Source organism: Oryctolagus cuniculus, chromosome 18 (assembly GCF_964237555.1).
Source record: "Oryctolagus cuniculus chromosome 18, mOryCun1.1, whole genome shotgun sequence".
Classification (NCBI taxonomy): Eukaryota; Metazoa; Chordata; class Mammalia; order Lagomorpha; family Leporidae; genus Oryctolagus; species Oryctolagus cuniculus.
In genome coordinates, this window is record NC_091449.1 from 15,991,485 (window position 1) to 16,011,387 (window position 19,903).

Here is a 19,903-nt window from a genome sequence, read left to right on the forward strand (position 1 = left end):
TGTGGAAACTGAGGCACCAGGAGGCCAATTCACCACAGTAAGAGGTGGAGTCTGACTCTGACCCAGGCCTGGCTGACTTCAGGACCTGTGGCTCCTGTCCATGGGCACCCCACTCCCTGGGCTCTCCCAGCCCCCGACACTGTGGAGCTGGTGTGGACCCACAAGGTGAGCGGCCTGGCCCAGCCCGCTGAGCGTCTGCTCGGTCTCTCACCGTCAGCCCGGTGCTGGCACACAGGGAGTGGCGGCTGGAGCTGCTCAACAGTGAGACAGGCCCTCCCAGGCCTGGGCACGGCGAGCGGGCTCAGGCGGCCACACGGCCGTGCCCAGAGAGCGAGGTGCAGACCGTGCTTGCCGAAGGCACTGTCGGCCCCACTTCAGAGATGACGACCCTCAGAGCCGGGCCTGACTCGCGCTGTTTATCTCTGGGGGCACCGCTGACCCCCTGGTCCACCCAGTCGCTGGCGCTCCCCGGGGCCGCCCCGCCCTGCCCCGCCCCGCGCTCACCTCCATCTTGGTCTGGATCCAGGGCCCCACGACGTTGGCCTGGCTGGCGAACTGGCGGCGCAGGTGCTCATTGGACTGCTGCTTGCTCTGCTCCTCCAGGAGCGCGTGGTCCCGCTTCGGCACCAGCTGCTGCACCTGGGCGGGCGGGCACGCGCGGAAGGGTCAGGCGGCCCCTCGCCTGGCCGGCCCGGCCCAGGGCCCCGGCGCGGGGGCAGCCCACCTTCTCCCACTTGGAGTTGATGATCTGCGGGGTGACGGTGGTGTAGGGGTTGCTGCCCGACAGCTTGATGTGGTTGCTCTCGGCGATCCTCTGGGCCTCCTTGTGGATGGCCAGGATAGCCTCTCGCTCCCTGTCGGCATCCGGCAGGGTGGACTTGAACTGGTCGTGGGCGGAGATGAGGCCCTGGGGGGAGAGCGGGAGTGAGGGGCAGCCCAGCCCCCGAGGCGCCCCCGGGGGGCGGGGCGGGGCGAGGCGGGGCGGACCTCGATCTCCTCGATGGTGTGGACAATGAACATGTCCTGAAGGTCCTCCATGGCGCTCTCCATCCAGTTGTTGAAGGGAGCGGCCCGCTTGGCGTACTCCAGGTGCAGCTGGTCGATGGTCTCCAGCTGCTTCTCCGTTTTCTGGTTGTGGAGGGGCGACAGGGACGGCAGGTCAGCCAAGAGCCTGTCCCCCTGCGGGGGTGTCGGGGCCCCATGCCGCCCTCCTCACCTCCAGGGCCTCCCTGCGGCTGTGGGTCAGGGAGCCCAGGGCGTCCCACTGGTCGCAGATCTTCTGGCACCGGGTGTTGACGTTGTGGGAGTCGTAGTAATCCAGCTCGCTGTGGTGGGCACACGGCACTGAGACCCGGCGGGGCCAGCGGGCGAGAGCTGGGCCCCAGTCCCAGGGCTCCCAGGTGGCACAGGGTGGGAGGAAGGGGGGTGGGGAACACAGGGGCAGGGGCCTCCTTCTTCACACTCATTCATTCATTCATTCACCGTGCTGCCTATGGGCTGGCTGGGGAAGGGAGGAGAGGGGTCGGATCCCCAGACTGAAGTCTTCAACCAGGCTGGGCCCCGCTGCTCCCTTAAAGAACCCAGCAGCAGAGTGCAGTGGCTTGGGGTCTGTGGGTTTTTCACTCATGTGAACCTGACAGTCCCAACTCTGGAAGCTCAGTTTTCTCATCTGGGAAATGGGGATGGGCTATCGTGGGGATTCAGTTAAGCGGTACGTGTGTTAACAGTTTAACTTCAGTAGCTGTTAAGAAGAATATATGACCTGCAGCCTCACTCTAATTAATGAAGAAAAGAGTGAGTTGCTTTAAAATGGTTAACAGTCGTCCCGTCACCTCCCCTCAGCCACGGGTTCGGTTTTCCAGGATATGTGATCCATGCTCAACTGTGGTCTGAAAATATTTGACTCTCGAGAGACCACATTCACGTAACTTACTACAGCGCGTCACTTTACGAGTTCTACTTTATTATTAGCTCTGCTGTTCACCTCCACCTGCCCTGTCTATAAGTTTGACTGTATCACAGGCACGCATGTACGGGAGACTCTGTCCACAGGGTTCGGAACCACACGTGGTAAGTGGGCCTCCACCACACGGGGACCACTGTTTGAGTGACCGAGGCTCAGGGAGCACTGGCTGACACCGCCAGCACTCTCTGCCGCTCCCAGCCTCGGCCTGGGCTCCCAGGCTTGGATCCTCAGCAGGGACCCTGGGGCCTGGGAAGGAGCAGGCGAGCCAGCCATGGGTGGAAGGAGGACCCAGGGCCACAGTGACCTTGGGCAAGCCCCTGCTCTCTGTGCCGGGGTCTCCCTGGTGTAGCGGGGCCGCTGGGGGAATCCCATGAGCTGGCGCACAGACAGCCCTGGGAGCTACTGCCACTCCCACTGGTCAGTGCCACCAGGGCACCCACTGGGCTCACCCCAGGGGAGGGGACAGCACCCACACAGCCCTCTCCCTCTCTTCCCTCCAGGGCGCCGCTTCGGATAGCGCCTGCTCCTGGGGGTCATGGGTTCCGCGTGGCTGCTAACCAGCCCTGAGAAGTGGGCAGGCCTGGGACTCGCTCCAAGTCTGTTTCCTACCAACGTCCGGGCCCCGCAGTGTCCCACCCCGTGCAGTCTGAGGGCACCTGTGTTAGGGGCCTTCTGCCCCTTGGCCTGGATGTGACAGCTTCAGGTCTCTGGGGGTTGCCTCAACCGTGCCAGATGGGGACACAGGTTCCAGCACCGTGAAGGCCTCCGGGTGAGCATGGGGAGGCTCCCAAAGCACCCGGGCTCCACCGGGCCCCACGGTGCGGGAACAGAGCCCGGGGGTGGCTGTGGGGGGAGGGAGAGTCTGCAGAAAGGGCGATCCAGCCTATTTCTGAGCAGACGGCTATTTTGGGAGCTCCGCCGCCCCTCTAGGGCTGTGGATTTTCCATGAAGTAATGGCCTGGGCCTCTCGCTCCCGGGCCCTCCCTGCCGCTGGCCGCTGCACTGGCGGAACAAGGCCCCATTCACGGCCCCAGAGGCCCAGTGTACTAATTGTGTGCACAAGTTTATCTGACTGGGGTGGGGAAGGGAGGGAAGAGGAGCCGGCTGCCTGGGAGCTCTCACAGTAAACGTATTCTCAGCGAGGAAGAGGGAGGGGCGGGCTGAACAAAGGGCTCAGTGTGCAGCCAATCCCGCAGGGAGGGGCGGCTGGGAGCTGAGGCGGCTCGGAGGCCGGCTCCCCAGGGCCAGGGGCCTGCTTGGCCTGGAGCCCCCGTGACCCCTTAAAGCCCAAGGACCTGGGACAAGCAGCCCAAGACAGTCCCTGCCAGGGAATCCAGACCCCCGCTCGCTTCTCGTCCTGGCTTGAGAGGGCAGGCGAAAGGCCTTGTTCCACGGGGCAGCCCTGGGACGCGGGAGGGGAGGACGCAGGCCGCACGTACTTGAGCTCCTGGGCAATGGCCGCAATCTGCTCCACGCGGTCCTGGTGTGCGGCCAGGTCGCTCTCGAAGGCCTCGTGCTTGCGGATGAGAGCCCGGATGTCCGCCAGGGTGGCCGTCTCGTAGTCCCGCTGCCTCAGCATGGCCTCCTTCCCTGGGGGTGCAGCAGGAGTCTGAGGGCCGGGAATCCAAGCGAGGGATACGAACCCCACCTCCTTCCTCGCCAAGGATGGTGCCATGAAGGCTGCAACTTCTAGAATCTTCTTCCTTGCCTTCCAGAAATCTAAGCTCAGCTATGGACCTGGAAGACACTCTAGGGTTGGTGGGGTGAGACAGCTATCCCAACTCACCCCGTGTGCTAACCCTGGCATCCTGTATCGAGAGGAGACACCAAGAACAGGGCAGCAGCCCCCGGCTGGCAAGTTGGACACCCAGTTCTGGAGGGCGGTGACCTGGATGGACAGCTGGGTCTGCAGCCCTGGGCCCGAACTCCCGCTCTTGGGGACCAGTCCCCCAGGCGGTGGTCCTCACACTTTTGCACCCCCACAGTGTCTTGGGCTGTCTCTGGGAGCAGGGCAAAGCTGGTCGCCAGGCTCTGCCATCAGCCCTGGAACTGGCTAACCCACAGGCGGGGGAGGGGCCCCAGAGCCCCCAGGGGAAAGCAGCTCCCGAAGGGGCCCCGCTGCAGGAAAGCCTGGGGCTGCCTCGAGTGGCAGCTTGGGACCCCTGAGCTCTGCCCGCTCGGCCTGGTGAGCAGGCGCTCCCGGGCCGCTGCCTTCCCTGTGGAGTGGGCATTCTGAGGTCTCAGTGCGGCGGTATTTGAGGACAGGCGATGGGGGGAGGGCACAGAGCCAGGGCAGTCCTCACCCCAGCCCCTCCCAGTCTCATCTTCCAGTGACTACAGCCCCCCTCCCCCCCAAGGCCTGGCGCTGGCAGGCAAGGGTGGGCAGCCTGGGAGACTCACTCCACTGGCCCTGCCGCCCCAGCCCCGAGGCAGGAAGCTTAACCACAAAGCAAGCTTGCAATTCCCTTCTCCAAATCGCTTTCTCCCAAGGGTGGGGACCAGAAATAGTAGGTTAGTCCTGTCTCTGCCTCAGCAGACTTTCAGCAGGGAGCTGCACCGAGAGGAACGGGGGGTGGGCGGGCTGCAAGCCGGGATTCAGGCGCAGGGGCAGCCGGGAAAGGCACGAGGGACTCGGTTATACCCCTAGACAATCCAAGCCCTCCAAGAAGCACCCACAAGCCCCTGCAGGCTGCAAGGGGAGCACAGAGTCACGGTGGCCCCTACCTGCTCCCGGGGCTGCCCTGTGTGGCCCCCAGGAGTGCAGGGTCCGGGCTGCCAGCCTGTCCTCCCATCTTGTGTGACTGTGGCTCAGAGGACAGAGGCTATGCGTACTGGGAACGAGGGTGGGCAGGCCTGCCTAGGGACTCGGGCTGATGTGAGGGGCAGGGCCAGATGCCAAAGCACCTGTCAGGGAGGTGGACACCAGGTGGGCAGGGGCGTGTGAGGCCCCAGTCAGGCCCCGGCTGGAGCGTGAGCTGACTTCTAAATGCTTTCAGGGGAAGACTGGCCCTGGTCATTCCCAGCGAGGGAGGGCTCGGCTTGGCCAGGACACCCACACCTCATGAAGCCCTAAGTGAGCCACTGAAGAGCCTGCATAGGCCAGAGGCCCTACAGGGAAGTCCAGAGGGATGACGGCCAGACGCAGCCCACAGATGACAGCGAGAGTCACAGGTGTGGCCACACCAATTACGTGCCCAGGGGCCCTCCACTGGCCTAAGAGCTGTCGGGTAGGGGCCTTGCCTCATGGGAAGCTGCACAGGCCCAAGAGATGTTTATTGACTGAATGGGTGAATAAATGAACAAATGAATTAAACGCCAGCTCTCCTCCCCCCTACAGGATGGCATTGGGCCAACACCCCTCGCATGGGTGCCACCCCTGGGGGGCCTGAGCAGGCGCCTGCACCCGTTCTCGTCCTCTGCGTCCTTCCCTGGCACACAGGCCTCGGGGTATCACTTAGGTCTGGCAGCTGCCGTGGGAGGTACAGGGCAAGGCGGGCTGGGATCCCCGGCTCAGCAGTCCCAGGCCGGCACACTCACGCGGTCGGGGGCCGGAGCGGGCCCCAGGGGCTCAGAGCGCTGTGACGGGAGAGGAGGTGGCAGGAGTGCTGGCCAGAGGCTGTCCCAGGGACGCTCTCCTACTTTCCCAGATGCTGGCGGTTTTTCGGAGGCTTTTGGACCCTGGGTTTCTAGACTCGGTCATGGTGTGGCTCCCAGTGAAGGGCCAGGGGAGTGATGGAATTCTACATCCTGGGCCCTGCAGGGGACTAGGCCCCTGGGAAGGAGGCTCGGGGTGGCCAGGGTGGGCCACGTGAAGTCAGGGAGCTCGGCCTCAGGTCGGGCAGCAGCGGCAGGAGGCGGCTCCCTGGCCTTATTGCTCAGGAGTGTGCTGGTGACCACAGATCCACCAGCACAGACTCTGCGGGGTGCAGCAGAGGGGAGGCCGACTGGACACAGGGGGACAGCGAGGGGACGGCCTGTCCACACACCCACCCTGCACTGGGATGGAACCATCCTCAGGAAAGCCAAGGCCCAGGGGACAGGCACAGGGTCACCCCCTAAGACTGAATGGGGCCCAACTGTGTTCCTGGAGGATGCAGCAAGGGGCCCACCTGGGAGTAACATCCCCAGGCCAGAGCAGACCTGGCCCCCGACTGCTCCTCGCTGCCTGCGGCACGCCCCGAGCAGCGGACAGCTGGGACACGGGAGGGGCTCTGTGCGTGCTCATGCGTGCCTGGGCCAGGGACCGCGCCCTACCGTCGGTCCAGGCCTCGTGGATGGAGGCCTTCTGCCGGAACTTCTCGGCCAGGTGGTCGAGCCGCTCCAGCCTGCGGATCTCGTTCAGCAGCCACTCCTCGTAGCCCTTCTCGGCCTGCTCCAGGTGCTGCCAGCCGTTGTTGATGTCCTGTGGGGACAGGGGGGAGGGGGGACACCAGCGGGTGGATGTGTACGCAGTCCGGGAAACGGGCTGGGGTCCGCTCTGTGTCCTGCTCTGTAGGCGCCCAGACAGGACCCAGCGCGCGGCAGATGCAATCGGTTCGGTGTTAATGAATGAATACCACCAACTGCACAATGGAAGCCCAAAGGTAAGCGTCCAGGTGCTGTCCTGCTCTAAGCACTTGGTGATCTGCAGTCAGGCGGTTCAAATTCAAACCGTGGTACGGCAGGGCTTAAACTCCTGGGTGTAAGGCAGGGGCGTGACGGGCGGGGGAAGAGTCACATAGCGTACACCCTTCACCCACCCCTGCAGCCCACCCGCCGTGCCGGCCGAACTCTGCGAGAGCTGCGAGTGTCCTCTGCCCCTCCCGGCGACTCCCCGAGGGCCCCGGCCCGGCCACTCACCGACACCATCCTGCCCTCGGAGGGCATGAAGGCGGGCCGGTTGCTGAGGCGCAGCTTGGTCTGCAGCGTGTTGAAGTTGATCTCCAGCTGGCACTTCTCCTGCACCTTGGGCGGCTTGTGCACGCGCCGGTAGTCCCGGAAGTCCTCCAGCTTCTGCTGCATCTCCTGGATCGTCTTCTGGGGCACGCGATCCTCCAGCCAGGGGATGGTGCGCCGGATCCACTCCAGGAGCTGCGGGCGCAAGGAAGCAGCGGGGTGGCCTCGGAGCCCACGAGATTGCTCCTCGGGGCTGCTCCCGCTTGCCAGCCCCACGTCCCCGTGCATCCTGTCATCCGGAATTCTGGGAATACGTGCCCCCCGGGAGCCCTGTGCTGCCCTCGGCTCTCAGCCTTCCTCCTCCGCAGACCTAAGCGGTGGCTGCCCTGGAAGGTCCTCCACCACCTCCACACTGAGAGCCTGGCTCTGCCCAGTTCCCGTACTGCAGGGGCCGCCCGGCACACCTGGCCCACTGTCGGGTGGCCAGCACGGGCACAGGGCCTGGGATATACAAAAGGTGGCAAGTGAAACTGAACAAGGAGTGACTCAGATTGGTGGGGAGAGGAGGGTACAAGCACACTGGACACTCCAGCGCCCACCCTGGCAGAGTGAGAGGCGAGGACGAGAGGACCTATGTGTGTGCACATCTTGATTGGTGTCAGAGACAATGGTGGAAACAGACCCGGGCTGTCTTTCTAAAATGTCTTTACTTGGGCAAAATAAGAAGTTGGCCACCCTAGGTTGGCTCCCCAAAGGCTTTTCAAATTTTCCTGGACTGGGAAATCTCAGAGTCTGGGAACCAGTGGTTCCGGAACAGCCATCACACTGCTGCTCTTCGAGAGCCTGAACTGTTTGGACATTTTAAAAATGAGGAGACTCCAGGGGAGGTGCTAACCAGCACACCGCCCAGCTCCTGGGCATGCCTGGCCCTTTCTGGAAGGGGTGCTCTGAGGTTCCTGCCGTGGGCTGTTCCTGCCTGCGAAGCAAGCACCGGCCCAGGGCCCGCCGGCACCGACTTCAGCACCGCCCCTGGCCTCTGCACCTTTCGGATGCGGTGGCTCCAGGGCAGGGCATGGGAATGGGGTGTTGCAGCAGCTCCCGGGCGGCTCTAGAGCAGTGAGGTGTCAGGACTTCCTTGGGCCTTGTGGTAGGAATGCTGGGCTTGTATGGTGCCCACCAGTCTGACCTCGGCCTCGTGAGGCCAACCTGGAAGGTCACACTGGCTTGGTCCAACTCCATGGTGCACGATGCCACGGCCCCTTCTAGGTGGTCCCACTGCCCCAGCTTCCTGGCCAGGGCTAACCAGCAGGAGAGGCACAGGGCACGAGTGGGCACTCACATCGCTGGCCAGCCGCTCGTAATCCTCCATCAGGTGCTCGTTCTCCTGGTTGACAGCCAGCACCTTGCAGATCCGGTTGGCGGCAGTCTCAGCCTGGGGTGGGGGAAGCACACACGGTTAGGGCCGGTGGGGGCTGGTGACCCCCCCCTCCTGACAGGCCCGTCCCTGGAAAGCGGCCCCTCTGTGGCCCACACAGTGCCTGAGGAGGGGCAGGAGAGGAAAAGCAGCTGTAGCAAGGTGGGCCCTGGGTGCTGCCTGTGAAATGCCCCAGCCCGGAGAGCAGGGCCCCTGGGCACGCTGCGAGGGCCTGGGGGCCTCCCGCTGGGAGAGCACACCCTCCGGAGCCCACAGAGGGGAGGACCGGGTGCGGCTGGGCGGGATCATCTGGAAGGAAGCCCTCTGTCAGGGAAGGCAGCTGCCGTGAGGCCAAGAGGAAGCCGGGGGTCGGTGCACAGGCAGTGCACGCCTGGCCCCCTTCCTCCTCTCCCCTCACAGGCGGGCAGAAGGGAGCCGGGGAGCCAGCTTCTGACCTAGAACTGTAGGAGCCTGTCCTGCTGCATCCTGCTGGGGCACAGGGTGAGGCGGGGTGGGGGGGGCACACGGGGCGAGGAGACAGCAGGTACCTTTCAGGAGCACAGAAAGGGTCCAAGAGGAGGAGTTGAAACAGCAACAGAACAGGAACAGAAATAGTGAGGAGGGTCTACAGAGTGACGGGGAAGGAAAACAGAGAGCTCGGGAGGCGGCTCCGAGCCAGACTGCAGCGGGGACAGCTGGGGAGGGGCACGGGCAGCTGTGGTCGCCCACACACACCCTGCAGGCCCCGGGCAACACTGCACAGGCAGGAGGGTCGCAAGGCCTCGGCCAAAGAGCACCAGCCCCAAACGTGCAAGGAGGGGCGGGCCTGGGGGCCGAACCCTGACCGCCAGCTTAGCCGAGACAACAGATGCCCCAGGCTCCAACCCGCTCGGCGGCTACAGGGGCCGCTGTTCTGGGCCTGGTGTGTTTTAGGTGCTGTCAATGAGTGGGTGGGTAAAGCACTGACGACGAGTGAACTACCAGCAGCCAGCAGGGGTACTCGGCGCTGGGCGGGGCTCACCCGGGGCGCAGGAAACACCACTGTGCGGGCCCAAGAGCCTGCTGGGGTCTCGGGGAGACGGCCGGGAGTCAGGGGACACAGAGGGCCCAGCGCTCTCGCGGGCAGGCAGGCAGGCTCCTGACTGCCTGGCCGTTACTGCCTCCCTCGAAGGAGAGACCAGGGACAGAGGGGAGAGGGGCGGGGTCTGCGGAGCCTCCAGCTGCTCCCACCTGGGCTTTCCTGCTGGCCCCTCCCCCCAGGCCCCTCAGGGCCTCCTCTGCCTTGAGCAGGCCCAAGCACAGGAGCACCGCAGGTGGAAGAGGACGGAGGGTCAAGCAGGGGCAGGAGGGGGGCGTGGGGCCCCCAGGGGAGTCCACGGCACGTGTGCTGTGAGTGCACTGACCACCTGGCCAGGGGGCGGGGCAGGGCAACCGCACTGGCCCCAAGAGCTCCCCAGCCACCGACGGGGCACTCACTGTGCCAGGCCTCGTTCCAAGCCCTCTGCCCACGGGAGCTCTTCTCTTCCCAGAACCGTCCCAAGGGGCGGCAGGGTGGGCACAGGCCCTCAGGACACGCCCCCGCTGGACCTGGCTCGCTCTAGGGCAGCTGGCAGAAGGCAGCATGCACGGTCCATCCTCGCTCTGCACTCCAACTTCCCCTCTCCAACAGGGCCACCACGCCTGGCCCGCCCTGGGGTGCGCAGGGGCTCTGAGCGCCTGTGCGTGGGAAGTCCTCAGACAGTGCCTACCGTGCAGGGGGCGCTCAGCGGGTGAGAAGGATTCCCTGTTCTCTTTGCCCGCTGGCCAACCAATACCAAGATCAAGTTGACAGGAACATGCCTCGGGAGGCAACGGACGTGCCGCGGCCTCCGTGTGGCAGCCCAGGGCCTCTCCCAGGAGCTGCAGGGGCAGCGTGAGGGGGGCCAGGCTCAGGAGAGCCACGGGAAATGAGTTCCCATGACTGCTCGGCCTGCATCAGCTCAGCTTCTGGAGGAGATAGGGCTGGCAGAGCCGGGTCAGCAGGTGCAACCCCAGAGGAGGCCAACCCACTCGGGCAGAGCCCTTCCTGGGAGTCTGGGACGACACAGAGCTGTCAGGAAGAGTGGGAGGGCCTGTGCTCCCTGGACAGAGGGCACGGCAGGCAGGCGGCTCTCCTGCGGGCCATAAAAGAGCGCAGTGGGACAGCCAAGGGGTCCGGTCCCTGCTCTGCCGCCCACTGAAATCCTGAGCTTCCACTTCTTCTTCTGTCCCCCTCACACGGGGGGCTGCACTCAAAGGGAGCATCCTGCACTGGCCAAGCCAAACCACGGGAGGCGCCGGGCCCCTCCGGCCACGGGGAACCTGTGCGAGGAGGTCTTTCCAAGCCAGCACTCAGCACGCATGGCCCCCAGCCTGGCCAGGGCTCCCACCACAGATGGAGATGGTGAGGACAGGAGGTGGCAGTGAGGGCAGGACTGCAGCGAGGAGCGCCCCCGCCAGCTCACCTTCTGAGCCCCCGAGAAAGCGTGGTAGAAGCAGGACACGTAAGTCATGATGGCCTTCTCATCTGGCCTCAGAGTGCCCACAATATCTGCGCAGAGAGAGAGAGGGAGAGAGAGAGAGGCAGGATAGAGTGAAAGGCGCAGGCAGTGGCCGGGTGGCCAAGGCTCATGCAGGAGGAACGGTGCTTGCTCTCGACTGGAAGCCAGGCCCCAGCCCAGGCCCGTGTGGGTGGGGAGCCCCTCCTACCAGGCCTACGGGCGAGACAGACTCACCGCGGCCCTTACCAAGGAAGCCACGCTGCACCTGGAGGATGTAAACGCTGACTGAGCTGAGAACCTAAGCAGGCCCTCGTCACGCGTCGTCACGTCTGAGCTTTGTTCCGAGGCCTTCAGAACACAGACGGCTCACCCCAGACGACAGGAGTCCTGCAGGCACGGCCTGCCCCGGCCGCTGGTTCCTCACCTCTTCTGCTCCCCCTCAGCCCTCTCCAGGCCTCCCTCCAGGCAGCCAAGCCTGTGCCTGCCTCGGGGCCTTTGCACCTGCTTCACCCTCTGCCGCAGGTTTCACCTGGCAGCGCCTGCTCACCACGCCATCACTCGCTCCCATCACCCCTGCTGCGGCCGCGCCCTGCTGCCGCTGTCTCACCACCCGATAGCACTGTCCGGACTCGCCTGTCCTGTTTCTCCCCCTTGGACGTCACCCCCCCTGAGAGCAGAGGCCTGGCCTGACTCAGTCACTACTGCATCCCAGTGCCTGGCACAGAGCCTGGCACGGACCAGGTACTCAGCAAACACCGTGGCACACCAGAAAAGCTGCGAGGACAGGGAGTGCTGGGCGGGGGGTGGCTTCCAGTCAGAGAGAGGCCACTGCTGGCTGCAAGAGAAATGAGGTGAGCATGGGCGGCGAGAGACGGCAGCGGCTTGGGCAGTGGCGGCGAGGAGGGCCTGCCTGGCCCTGCCCGGTACCTTCTGCGCTCCCGAAAAGGCATGGTAGAAGCTGGACACATAGGTCATTATGGCCTTCTCGTCGGGCCGGGCCGTGTTCACGATGTCTGCAAGTGAACGACAAGGGTTAAACTGCCCGAGCAGGGGCGAGGGGCTGCCGCGTGGTGGGATCCATAGGCTGACCGAGCCCCGGCCATGCCCACGGCAGGACCCTCGGGGCCGACTCAGGGACACCAGGGGACACGGTGGGCTCGGCCGTGCCCTCAGCCCCTCCTTCCCCCATGGTCTCTGGAAAGGACAAGGCTGTGGGAACCAGACTGAAAGGAGGCCACTTCCTCTCTCTGAGAGTGGCCTCAAGGGGCTGCAGGACAGTCAAGTCCAAGGGCCGAAAGAGGCCAGAGCCATGGTCCTGGCTGGGGGTGGTGGATGGCTGGGAAACGGAGCAAAGCCGGAAAAGGAAAAAACAAAATCTTCCCGTTTGGTGGCTCCAGGCTCACGCCTGCTGCAAGCAGGGAGGGGGGACACCCGCGCAGTGTGCAGGAAGCCGGAGCCAGCCCTCCACGGCCACCTGGCCCCTCCCCTGAGGCCTGGCCTGACACGCGGCCCCCCGGAGAGACGATCCTTCACGCCCTCCCCTCCCCTCCCCTCCGTCCCTGAAGACACGTGGCTGGCTCAGGCTGCCCAGCTCTGGCTCCCAGGGCGACACAACTGTCCGTCCCAGTTCACCCAGACTTGCTCAGCCCTTCCAACTCCCTGAGGATGCCCCAAAGCCCTCACGAGCCAACAGTCCCCCTCCCAGAGCCAGATCCGGGCGGGACAGGCCCCCAGGACACGTGACTGTACTAACGGCCGCACTTACCTTCCGCATCCAGCATCTTGGGGATGTCGAGGTATTTCTCGGCCACTTCAAAGGCATTATTCAGGTTGGTGACGGGGTCATCCTTGGGGAGGGCAGGTGGGAAATGGAGGAAGAAGTCTGTCAGGGTCAGGTCACAGGAGTGGAAAGGCCCGGGGGCACCTGGGAGGGTTTCTCAGCCCACTCTCAGCAGGAAGACAGAGTGTGCACTCTGGAGAAACTCAGTTCCTACCCAAAGGAACACCTGCCAAAACCTCTGTGGGGCAAACACAGGCTGTCCCTGTTGTAGATACACAGGTGCACTCTTCTCCAATCCCCGGTCACCCACAGACCTCAGGCCAGGCCCCTGCCCTGAAACCTGGCAGGTGTGGTCCAGACCCAAGAAGGGCCCTCAAGTGTCCCTTCACGCTGTCCCAGTGCTCTCAGGGACTCCCTGCTGCTCCAGGACTGAAGGCCCTGCACCATGACCCTCCTCACTCCCCTGTACTGACTGCCAGCCAGAGCCCAATTCACATTCTCTGGTGGGAACAGGCTGGTGCCTCCCTCCTGAATGCCATCCGCCCCACCCACCCCACCCCACCGCCCCCAGCTCAGCGGCACCACCCTTCCTCTCAGTGCCTACTGACCTATGCCCCACCCCAACGCCCAGCAGCCCAAGTTCATGTGCGTGGCCTTGTGTGGCTGGTCTGCGTTGTACACCACTGTCCTTCCTACCCCCTGAGGCTGGGAGCCCCTGGAGGCCAGGGCCTGGGTCGTACACGCTTTGTACACAGGCAGATTAGAAGGCGACCCTGGGGGCTGGCACTGTGGTGCAGCAGGTTCAACAGCCACCTGTGATGCCGGCTCCCTGAATCAGAATGCCGGTTCAGGTTCCACCTGTTCTGTTCCCCACTCCAGCTCTCTGCTAATGAGCCCGGGAAGGAAGTAGAGGATGGCCCAGGTGCTTGGGCCCCTGCCATCCATGGGGGAGACCGGGATAGCTGCTGCAGGCATCGGAGCGAACCAGCGGATGGAAGCTGCTCTCTGCCTTTCAAATCAATCAATCAATCTTGGTAAAAGAAGAAGAGGCCTCTGCAGGGCAAGTGCTGGCCATCCTCTGTAGGAATGGTCTACAATTCCTTACCCTCCTCCCCGCTGATATTTCCAGAATGCTCAAGGTCACGGAAGGGGCGCTGGAAGGCACAGCTGGCCAGCCCTCAAATAACCCTGGCTGCTTGTAATGCCAGAGAGGGGGACAGGACTGCCCCAGGGGGAATAAGGCCAAGAGTCTGCTGCCACGCCGGGGGCCTGGGCAAAGCTGGCAGGGGGCTCTCCCAGCCTGAGCATCTGGCCAGAGAATCCAACTCTGGAGGCTGGTGAGTCTCGGCTTTGGGGATGATGACCCAGAGACAGCCCATCAGACCTGGGGGCCTGAGGGCCGCCAGGGAAAGTGCGAGATGCATACCTTTCTCAGCTTGTCATACTCGATCAGCTCTGGCCTGTGCCGGTGGATCAGGGCATTGAAGGCGAGACCATCCTTCCAGCTGGGGGTGCAACGCAGAGGTCGTGAGGAGGGCACTCGCTGTTGGGGGAGTGCTAACCGGCCCCGGGCACCCGCAGCAACTCCTGCTTACTAAGGGTTGGTGTGTGCCGGGAGCTACAAGGACACAGCACGGCACAGTGGCTACGAGAGTGACCTCCGGAGCCAGACTGGGGTCAGAGCCTGCTCTGCCACCTTCTGACAGAGTGATCATAAGCAAGCCACAAAATCTGCTATCTCAGTTTCTACGCCTATCAAATGGGGACAGCAGGGGCAGGCTCTGGGTATAGTGTTTAAGTCACTGCTCGGGACACGTGCATTCCACACTGGACTACCTAGGTTCAAGTCCTGGCTCCGCCCCCAGTCTCAGCTTCCTGCTAAGGGGCACCTTGGGAAGCAGCAGGTGATGGCACAAGTAGCTGGGTCCCTGCCCCCCTCGCGGGAGACCTGGGCTGAGTTCTCAGCTCCAGGCTTCAGGGTGGCCCAGTCTTGGTTGTATGGGCGTTTGGGGAGTGAGCCAGCGATGGGATCTCTCTCTCTCTCTCTGCTGGAGGCATGGGGGTGGGTTGGGGAGGGGGACAGTAACAACACCACCTCATAGGGTTGCTGTGGGAATTGAATGAGGAAACACTTGACAGTGCCTGACAGGTGACCAGTCCTTTACATCTGTCACTGGCCCACTGCAGGGGGCCAGTGCCTGGGCCGTGGGAACACCACCCCTCACTAGTCTGACCCAGGCAGGGCAGGCCACAGGCTGGCTCAATGCCAGAACATTGCTTGGCCTGAGGGTCTCTGAGGAAAAACTCCCCCAAGATCACGCGTGAAACTGGCTCCATTCTCTACTCTGAGACGCCCCAAAGACTGGCTGCTTCTGGGGCCAAGCTCAGTGCCACCTCCCGAGAGAGGCCTCAGGTAAATTGCTTTCTGACCCTTGTCCTATCTGCTTGCCTGAGCGGCACTTCCCACGCCTGGGCTGGGTTAGCTGCACCCCGCCAAGTGCTGGGCCCCCCACTGCAGGAGCGTCCCCAGGGCAGGCCCTCCCCAGAGAGTCACTGGCTGACTAAACAAACGGGTGATGAGTGCAGAGAGAACCAGCCTGCCGCTGGCTGGAAAAGGGAGGGGACACACGGGGAAGAGCCGTCGAGGGGAGACCATGAGCTGCTAACCACTCAGCAGCACTGGGCCCCAGAGGCCCTGTCCCTGACACCACAGGGCCACCCCTGGCCGCCCAGCGCCACCTCCTGCTGCACTCGGGACCTCGTGGGTGCAGACGCTGCTCGCCTCAGTGGCGGCGGCAGCGCAGGTCAATGTCCTCTTAGGGAGGGCAGGTCCACGGCAGGGCTAAGTGTCGCTGGTGCTGGCAGCCACAGAGCGCACCCCCCCAGCGCGGCCGTCAGCAGTGACTCTAAGCTCCGGCCCCTGGTGAGACGTCAGAAGGAGGGGATCTGTGGTTCTCCTGGAAGTCGCCTCACATTAGGAGGGAGGAGATGCTACGAGGCCTGACGGAGCCTTGGACAGCCCAGGACAGCGAGGCAGAGAGCACAGGGGCAGAGACTCCCCGAGGGCTGGCGTCACAGACCGACACCAGCACAGACATAAAGCAGCATCTTGGGCCACGCTGGGGGTGAGGTGGGCCAGAGGCGTGCAGCCACGTCTTACCTGATATGGAAGTTCTGCACGTTGACGTTCTTGTACGGCGCCGTCTTTCTCTGGCACCACAGAAGGAGCCCCTCCTTGGCAGAGGTCTCTGGAGAACACAGGCGGACGGTGAGCACCAGCTCAAACACGCACCATCAGGCTGGGCTCAACCCAAACCCAGACGCGGCGGTGGCGGCAGTGACAGCACCGCTCCCGACCGGACACGCACGCCCTCTGCCAGCCCCCTGCCCAGGGCACCCCGGCAAGTGGCTGTGTTGGCTCCTGAACCCGTGCCACATCTCTGGCCACAAAGCCAGTGACTTTACCCGCCAGAACACGCTGTCAAACAAGCCACTGACACTGGCCTTGGTCCCTTGTGAGCAACGTGAGTAACCCGTGGGCAGGAGCACTGGGCCTGGCCTTCTCAGGGTCTCCCAGCACTGGCCATGGCTTCGGGGAGTAGAACAGAGAGGCCAGGAGGCCCTGTGTTCCCCATGGCTGTCCCCTTAGGCTGAGAGTTCTACAAGGACAGGAAACATATCTGTTCTGGTCATGACAATGACCTGGCACCCAGGAGACCCCTCCATGTACTCAAAGTCCACAGAGGCGGCCGGCGCCACGGCTCACTTGGCTAATCTTCCACCTGTGGCACTGGCACCCCAGGTTCTAGTCCCGGTTGGGGCGGCGGATTCTGTCCCGGTTGCTCCTCTTGCAGTCCAGATCTCTGCTGTGGCCCGGGAGGGCAGTGGAGGATGGCCCAAGTGCTTGGGCCCTGCACCCGCAAGGGAGACCAGGAGGAAGCGGCCATTTAAGGGGTGAACCAATGGAAAGGAAGACCTTTCTCTCTGTCTGTCTTTCTCTCTCTCTCTCACTGTCTAAATCTGCCTGTCAAAAACAAAAACAAAACAAAGTCCACAGAGGCAAAGGTCCAAGGGTGGGGGTGGGGGTGGCATTTGGCACAGTGGTTAAGATGCCACCTGGGATGCCCACACGCCATGTCATAGTGCCTCAGTTCAAGACCTGTCCTGCTCTCAGTTCCAGCTTCCTGCTAATGTGTGTCCTGGGAAGCAGCAGGCGATGGCCCCCAAGTCAAGGGGTCTCTGCTATCCACACGAGAGACCCGGATGGAATTCCTGGTTCCTGGCCTTAGCCAGACCCAGCTCAAATTGTTGCAGGCATTTGGGGAGTAAACCAGAGAATGGGAGATCTCTTTTAGGTAAATTAATAACTAAATGGTTCAAGGGTGGGGGTGTTGAGTGAAAGGAGAATGGGTCACTGGTTGGCTCATGACTCAGGTTACCAGGCCATAACATGGGCCAGCCCTCCTCACTCGCTTCCCGAGGGGATGGTGAGGTCTGTGAGGTGGACACCGAGAGTGCAGGTGCCCCGGATGGACACCTGAGTCCCGGGGCAGGAAAGGCCATGAGGGCGGGGTTGGCTGGGGCACCGCTCTCCACCTGCAGCCTGATCCCGCAGAGGGCCAGACCCTGGGGGCTGCTCCCCCCACGGGAGCAGAACTTGAGGCCATCTCTAACGCGCCCGGCTCGTGGGGCAGGCTTGGGAGGAGGCGGCTCTCCGCGCATCTCTCACCTTCCACAGAGATATCCTGGATGGCGAACCTCAGGATGATGGTCCAGATCATGCCCAGGGTCATCTTCGCGTTGCCGTCCACGATCTCTGCGGGGGGGGGGGGGGGGGGGGCAAGGTGGTTACCCCACGGGCAGAGTCCTCGGCTCGCTCCAGAGGCAGCCTCCGGCCCCACCCACACGCTGGCTCACCCACTCCTGGGGACACACGGGTACTCAAGCCGCCTCAGCTGGGCCTCAGGCTCCCGTTCACGAGGGCCCCTGCCCACCAGTATCCGGCGGCTCAGTCTCAAAGGACTGCTCCTCCCAGGGTCCGAGCCGGGAGCCTGAGCCACAGCGCACGGCTCCCTCCTGGCCCTCACACGTCGTGCCCTGTGTGCCGCGCCAGCCTCAGGCAGTGACCGTGCACGCACCACTGTCCACTGAGGATGTCCCCCTCCTTCCCACCCACTGCGCCCCACGGCCCACCCCTCACCTCCCCCAGTGTGCGAGGTGGCTCCCTCTCTGTACCCCACACAGCAGCCGGTGTGGGGCTGGGCGGGGGCCCGGGGGAGCCCTTGATAAAAGTGCATGAGATTCGTGTCCCTCCCCTGCTTAAGGCTCACAGGAAACTCGAGTCCCTTGGTCCAGCTCCGCTGCCCTCCTCTAAATCCCACGCTGCGTCCAGCAGGGACACCGGGCCCTGCTTGCCCACCCACAAAGTGCTCCCACCCCTTCCTGCAGGCCCTTGCTAGTGCCACCTCTCAGAAAAGGCTTCCCTAACTCCGTGACCCACCTCTCCCTGCCCTGGCTCGGCTCTCTAAATGCCTCTGCTGCCCCGCATCTTAAACCACCAGGTACAGGGCAAACAGCAAAGCAGCCTCCTTAGAAGACTGGGTGCGGGCACTCAAGGAGAGGGGCTAGATGAAGGGGCAAGTTCCAAGACATATATGAAGGACAGTACAGGGGCCTCACTGACCCCTGGGATCAGGAAACTCCAGGGGGACTTGGCTTGGAGGAAGAGATCTCCCCATTCCCCCAGGGACACTGGCCGAGCAGACAGGGGCTCTGTTTGCCACGCTGGAGAAGCTGCAGAGATAGAGCCCCTGGCCTAGAGCTGAGGGCAGCTCCTGGCTCTTGGGATGAGGGAAAAGGCCCGGCTTGGGGCTGAGAGGCCAAAGAGGGCCCTGGCGTCTGCCCTGTCCCACCCCAGGGTTCAGGGCTCCAGGCCTGGACACGGCAGAGCTCCCTGCCCATTCCCGGCGCAGGGCACAAGAGTAATTTCCCTGGAGAAATCTGCAGGCCTTCCAGGGCACAAGCTGGAGGCAAGGCTGTGGCTCCGGCTCCACCGCCGGCCCAGCCCAGCCAGCTACAGGTGCACGCTGGCCACAGAGGGCTGAGGCTCCTGAGAGCGGAGGACGCACAGCTTCTCCCGTGATACATCCATTGGCTGCTTCTCTGACTGGCAGCTGCACCTGCGGCTCTGTAGCCTCTCCTACGCCCCACAGGGAGGCCCACAGCACGGCCGGAACACGTGGAGCAGCAGGGAGGGGGGGTGAGGGTGCTCAGGTGTTCCAAAGCCCGAGGAACGTCTCCGCCAGGCTGCCCTCGGCTCCATCCCAACGCTCGATGGCCACAGAGACTGGGAGCGAGTCCGTTTGGGCATGAACAGAGAACATTCTTGGACCGAGTTTTTCTCCAAATGGAAACCGACGACTGCCATGGGTCTCTCCTCTAACCCCGTCTGTATTTACAAGACCGGCATTTGCGCAAAATAAATGCAGCTGTGAGCGGCAGAAGGCTGGCGCAGAGCCCAGAGGAAAGATCCGTGCAAGGACAGAAAATCTCAGGGCCTGATGGAATTTGGGGGTTTTGACTTTTTTTAAACAAACACCCAACCACCTCGACCGTGGCATGCAAGGCTTGGCACCCCTCCGTGGTGAGGTCCCGGGCCGGGGCAGGGCCTTGGAACTCGGCACACACATTCCGGCCTGAAGTCTTGGCCAAGCTCTAGGAGCCCTGTCATTAGCAGCAATTAGTTTTCTTTGTTTTTCTCAAAGCTGGGACAACATGGCTGTCAGGGCAAGAATCGGCTCTGACTGAAGAGCAAGGCCGTGAGCCCAGGCCGGGGTGGGGGTGGGGGGCGCCTTGGGGCTCCATCGGGCCTCACTGTGTCTCCAAAACCTTGTCCAGGGCCCGCTGCCCTGGTGGGAGGGCCTGGGCATTCACAGAGGGTCCTGGGTGGCAAGGGGCCCTGACACGGCCTTGGCAGTCCCCTTCACTCCTCCACGCTCCTTCCTGCCCACCCAGGCCAGGCAGGGGCGCAGGGGCACAGTGCTCCCAGCACAGAGGCCACATCACACGTCTGCCAGAGGGGAGGACGCATGGCGCTGACTGGGGTCTGGTTCAAGTTACAGCCATTCCCCACTGCCTCCCCTCCCACCCCCCACAGCAGCAGCCTGCCCCTCGCGGGTGCGGGCACTGTCCTCCCAGATCTGGGCTGAGCCCGCCTGGAGTTTTCTGTGGGTGGGGAGGAGCCTGTGGGCCCCATGTCATCCCCAGGGCAGCCACTGTGGTCCCTGCTGCACACGCAGTAGGATTCTAGGCTCCCTGAGCGGTGCATCACCAACAAAACCACCTGTGTG

The 19,903-nt window shown here is 63.6% G+C and overlaps 1 protein-coding gene across 5 annotated transcripts in view; it reads right to left on the reverse strand.

The window, feature by feature from the left end:
* Window positions 1-19,903, reverse strand: part of ACTN4 (actinin alpha 4) — a 64,272-nt gene that overhangs the window by 3,646 nt on the left and 40,723 nt on the right. For 3 of the 5 annotated variants that reach the window (XM_051847127.2, XM_051847125.2, XM_051847129.2), the window contains exons 4-16: window positions 17,284-17,370; window positions 15,715-15,802; window positions 13,981-14,059; window positions 12,540-12,621; window positions 11,702-11,787; window positions 8,181-8,273; window positions 6,806-7,036; window positions 6,221-6,368; window positions 3,406-3,556; window positions 1,217-1,325; window positions 988-1,128; window positions 725-907; window positions 505-639 (exon numbers count right to left, since the gene is read on the reverse strand). In XM_051847127.2, coding sequence (XP_051703087.1) covers window positions 505-639; window positions 725-907; window positions 988-1,128; window positions 1,217-1,325; window positions 3,406-3,556; window positions 6,221-6,368; window positions 6,806-7,036; window positions 8,181-8,273; window positions 11,702-11,787; window positions 12,540-12,621; window positions 13,981-14,059; window positions 15,715-15,802; window positions 17,284-17,370 — 1,613 coding nt within the window. Of the gene's footprint in view, window positions 1-504; window positions 640-724; window positions 908-987; window positions 1,129-1,216; window positions 1,326-3,405; window positions 3,557-6,220; window positions 6,369-6,805; window positions 7,037-8,180; window positions 8,274-10,738; window positions 10,825-11,701; window positions 11,788-12,539; window positions 12,622-13,980; window positions 14,060-15,714; window positions 15,803-17,283; window positions 17,371-19,903 lie in introns of all 5 variants that reach the window. The other 2 variants (XM_051847128.2, XM_051847126.2) reach the window with 1 other exon arrangement.